The sequence below is a fragment of the Montipora foliosa genome, chromosome 2 (genome assembly GCF_036669935.1).
Source record: "Montipora foliosa isolate CH-2021 chromosome 2, ASM3666993v2, whole genome shotgun sequence".
NCBI classification, from domain to species: domain Eukaryota; kingdom Metazoa; phylum Cnidaria; class Anthozoa; order Scleractinia; family Acroporidae; genus Montipora; species Montipora foliosa.
Genome location: NC_090870.1, coordinates 21,925,927 through 21,930,926, shown reverse-complemented (window position 1 = coordinate 21,930,926; position 5,000 = coordinate 21,925,927). Strand labels below are relative to the sequence as shown.

General features: G+C 37.2%; 2 protein-coding genes across 2 annotated transcripts in view; one reads left to right on the top strand and one right to left on the bottom strand.

The window, feature by feature from the left end:
- Nucleotides 1-281, bottom strand: part of LOC137992668 (uncharacterized) — a 26,389-nt gene extending 26,108 nt beyond the window's left edge. The window contains exon 1 of the mRNA XM_068838143.1: nucleotides 123-281. Within this exon, the coding sequence (XP_068694244.1) occupies nucleotides 123-281 (159 nt within the window). The remainder of the gene's footprint in view (nucleotides 1-122) is intronic.
- Nucleotides 282-316: 35 nt separating this feature from the next.
- LOC137992667 (ribonuclease P protein subunit p14-like) overlaps nucleotides 317-5,000 on the top strand; it is a 94,867-nt gene continuing 90,183 nt past the window's right edge. The window contains exons 1-2 of the mRNA XM_068838142.1: nucleotides 317-449; nucleotides 1,842-1,938. Of these exons, the coding sequence (XP_068694243.1) occupies nucleotides 394-449; nucleotides 1,842-1,938 (153 nt within the window). The 5' untranslated portion in view covers nucleotides 317-393. The remainder of the gene's footprint in view (nucleotides 450-1,841; nucleotides 1,939-5,000) is intronic.

Sequence of the window (5,000 nt, the reverse complement as noted above, 5' to 3'; positions counted from 1 at the left end):
CCTCGTTATCCTTACTGGGAATTTGAACCATTTTGTTTAGATTCCTTGGATTCTAGCGAGTGTAAATCCGCTAAGGGGAATTGGTTCATAAACAAAAAATGCGGTACAATTATCTCTTTTACCTTTCTTTTCTGCTTTCCTCCTAAAATAGTGCGAATAAGTATGGATGAATTCCTAACGTTTTCACCGTAGATTCCACGACGAGAAACCCGGCGAAAACATACCGTCCTAGAAGAACGACAGTCAAACGTCACGGGGATTTTGCGTGACATGACACTCATCTAACCGTCCCAGTCTACCGTCGTGTACTATCTTAAAGCCCGCGGTGTCGGAAACCTGAGCATAGAAGGTCAGATTACTTTCCACAGTGTACTTCTTCTCCAGGCTTGGTCAATGGAAACAGTAACATTGAGGCAAAAACCTCAGTTCTACTACCTACGGATAAAACTGTAAGAATTGACATCCAATCAATAGGATACCGGGGGTAATGAGTATAAAGGATTCTGCTTGTTGCGCGATCGGCTTACGCTCCGCTAAATTACTCTATACTTGTAGCCTGACATGCACTTCTCAAAAGCTAGGCAACTTCTCGGAAACCCTGGTAGCAATTGATTTTTTTATCTTGTCGCTTTATTTTTAATTGTGTTTGACGGTAACTCTCTCCCGTTGAAAGAAAACAACAGGAGAGAAGACTAGAATGGACTGTTGGAATGGAGGGTAACTGACACACGTGGGAGCACCACCATGAAGTCGATGCAGTGGAATTTTGACCCCTCGAATGAACTGGGGAGTTTGATCCTTTTTTTTCAGAGAGGGGTTTGGGAGTTTAAATTGGAAGTAAATTAAATGGTTGGTTTCCCTCAGGTTGTCTCTGTTGTAATCAATGATTGTGGTCTCTGTGTTATGAAATGAATTCATGTGGAGCTAAAAAAAAACTTGAAGGACCCTTGTGCAGTATCTTGGTTATTAAATGACTGTCTGCTGTGACTTCACGCAATGTTACTGGTTCTACTAACACAACTCAAAACTGTCCACTGAAGTCAACAGAAAAATCAATTCTAGTGGGATGATCTGTCACGTACATGTAATTATGACATGTTCAGGTTGCCTTAGAGTGTTTACATCAGGGCTACACATAATTGTCTGGCTGAAAAAATCAACTTAAGTATTAAATAATGCCAGTCATGGAAACATTGCTATTAATTTTTTCTCTAGCATCATAATTTAATGTTCCCTTTCGTGACGCTACCAACATATGATGGTCTCTCGTAGGCGTGCAAAACATTTCCTTGCAGAATAATCAAATAAATATCATAGAGAGCATTTTACAGTTTGCACAGTAGAGCCAAAGATGCATTTTTTCCAGTGTTTTTTTCAGTGTGTTGTTGGCGAAGAAAAGCTAGTCAGACTTTTTTTGTTTCCAAACGTTCGCTGTTTTGTTCCAGAAAATAAGATATGTTCACAAGCTCTAAACCAGTGATTTAACTTGCTGGTTGTATATCGGCGCGGATACTTTCAACATAAGTACATGCTTATGCAAAGTTCGCTTATCTTTGAGCTGCACTGCACATACATCTTTCAGCAAATACATTATCTCTTTCAAATGCGACTGAAGAAATAATTTTTCCATGGACATCTGGAACCTTCAGCTTCAAGTGGAGAAGTGAAGATGTCTTGGCGAGATGCTGGGACATTGTGTCTGATATCATAATGTGAAATTTAGCTTGACAATGTCGGATGACCGACTGTCATTTCCAGTACTGTCATTATTATTGTTGTGTGCAATTATGATAGTTAGATCATAGTTTCAGACAAATTCTGAATATGTTCTGTCTTATTAGGGACATTGCCAAAGATAAAGATCTTCCTTCTGTTCAACTTGATGCAGTGACTTTTAAAAGTGTTCTTGTAAAGGGCCTTGGCTCTTTACATGGCCAGGTACTACTTATGTCTGAGGTTTTTGGTTATTGTGTAACAATTTACATTTTGCTGTTAAGATAATATTATCTGATGCTACAGTGAACATGTATCTTTTTAGAAATTGCACCATACATATATAATTTGCAAAGATGTACACTGTATATGGTACATTGTATCACTGATGTTGTGGTGATGGTCTTCCCTGTGCTTTTCTCATTACTGTTGGCTCAAGTCAAATTATCACATCACTTGATTTTTTAGTCAACAGCCAAGAAGTGCCAATTGGACTGTGCTAATTTATTTTTTGGACTGTCGGTCAACACTCTTTGGTTGACATTTTTTGGTTGACATATGTAAAGTGTCCGCAACATGTAAATGATTTGAATTTCATGTACCGGTACATGTATCAGCCAGTATGCAGATGGTACAGTGAAGGAGAAAAAATACTGAATACTTTCTCATGTATAAACTTTAACACAATGAGTCAGCTCTAAATTCATGATAACAAATAACTTGTAACTTCTGATATAGGTATTCTTGGAGAAGGTGAAACATTCTACATGTACATGACATACCAAGAGCTTTACATATGTCAAAGAAGTGTAATATATAAAAGGGAGTCAGGATAGCTTGGCGATTATCAACTATGCCTCTCGCGTCTGCGACCCCCGGCTCAACCCTGGCCTCAAGGTTGTACATGTACATGTATGTGGGCTGCGTTTCTGTCGATCTCAATCTGACTCTGAGGGTTTTTTTCCGGATACTCCGGTTTCCCCCCTTCATCAAAATTGACTCTCAGTTAATAAGATCTAGGCAAATATCCTCGAAAGGGATAACCACTGGTATGTCTCCCTTTCATTGTGTTAAAGTGAATAAAGTTTTGTTTCTTTGTTTTTTTTTCTTTTGATAGTGAATGTTTTAAATCAGAGAATGATATCCTCATGAACTATGAGGACTCTAAATTCTGTGAAGATCTTTTAACGAATAAAGAGTGCTTAGAAGCTCTTAAAGGGACACTGTCATGAGCTGCGCATGCTTGAGTTTGTTTGATCTTGCACTCACAGAAAATTCTAGCCACCATCATGGATTCATGCGTGAGTCACGTTAATGAATTCTATGTCAAACATAGCGCTCAGAATTTAATATTTAGCTGTCAGGAAGAACTTTTTGGATCACTTAACTTTTGTAAATGCGGAAGTGCTTGCAGTACAAAGCGATTTCAAGGAAAACAGCAACAGAAGATGCCCTTGTAAAGGAAGAAACAAATTGTGCGATGTGGAACAAGAGATAAATATTGCAAGAATAGGGTATGTATTTGGTTAGAAATGATTGAATTTTATGCAGGTTCGCCAAGTTCTGAACTTATTGGGCTTTTATTTTAGGATTTGCAAGATAATGCACCGCATCCAAAGGCAGAAGAGTGCAGCCCTGACTCGAAGCTTTGAAGGATTTCATCTTTAAGCGTTGGCGATGTTCAATCCGAAGAGCAACAACAACGCAAACTGTAATCTTTCTCTTTTGTACCTTGTAATGGATGTACAAGTGATCTAGAGGGAATTGGAGTAAGCAATATGCGAGTGGAAGTACACTGTACCTTCGTTCAAAAACCTTGTGTGAAAACAATGAATCACAGCACAAGTAATAATTTATGAGTTTGGAAAATATACATGTTTCAGCATAATCCAGTTCTATCAACATTGTCTTAAAACGTGTAAAGTACCTTTAGAGCGTCTACTTACTACCTTTACTTTACTTTACTTTTTACTACCTTTACTTTACTTTACTTTTTACTTTTATACAAGCTTACACATATTTTTTTTTGTGCGTTGTGTTTCCATATTTTCCCCTGCATGATATTTTTTAGAAAAAGTCTTGTTTTCTCACTGATAACACCTTGTATTTTTGTACCAAAAAATGATAACAGACAATGCTAGTTGGGTATTCTGCAAAGTAATAAAATTGCCTATTACTGTTTCTTGGTAGGCATTTAGTGGTACCCTCAGTGGATCTATGGTCAGGAAATTGGCAAGTCGAAACCTTCGCAAGACATAGACTTAGACTTTATTACGACTCCTCTATAGATCGTTTTCACGTGACGTCATCATTTTCCAAAATCCAAAACTAAAGAGCCACGAAAGTTTTTATCCTCATCAGGCATAAGAGGTGGTAAATTTGTATCCATTTGCAATTTTAAAGCTGAATAGCGTGCTTCGTTTGGAAACCAGAGCATTTTGAAATTCTGAGTTATAGCAGGGCGACGATCGAGTTTATTGAGAAATATATATTTATCTCATGGTTTTGAGCCTTTTTAGAATTTAAAGCATTAGGAAAAGTGCTTAGGTAAATCGCTGTTTGTTCAGTACAGATGATCACTCGTCTAGATAGCCAAAGTAAGTAACAGATGTTGACACTATTTTCTGGCCGCCATATTGGTACACCACAGAGGTACACCAACATGGCGTTTTCATACTGGGCTCTGTAAATTTCTGCGAAACATTTCGACGATTATCTGAACTTTGGGGAAACGCACAGGCCTAAAACTTGGAGAAGTGCCTTCTTCATTTATCTTCTTAAACATCAGGAATTCTTGACTTTTTCCACTGGATGGTTTTCGATTTATTTTTTTATTGCGTGACAGTGAAAACGATCTATACGGGGCTATTCTGTCGTAATATACAATACTAAAATAATATGCATTAAAAAATTCATAAAAGTGGGAATATATACATGTATTGCAAATAAAAATATTTACATGGGTAATACAGTATTAAAAAAGATTATACAAAATTAATTAGGAAATATTTTTAAGAAGTAAGCGGCAGCTTTCCTTTTAAATCTTAAAATATTGTTAGTCACCCGAATGTATTCCGAGAGTAAGTTATATTCTTTTGCCCCGTGAAAGGCAAAAGAGCGTTGACCAGTTGAAAGTCTGCATTTGGGAAGGTTTAACTGTGACTTACTTCTAGTGCTACGTCCTGATACACTAAATCTATCATGAAATAAATTACATAGATAAGGAGGCGCCTGATTTATTCTACACTTATGAACCATAGTAACTGTATTTAATCGGAGTTTCTGAC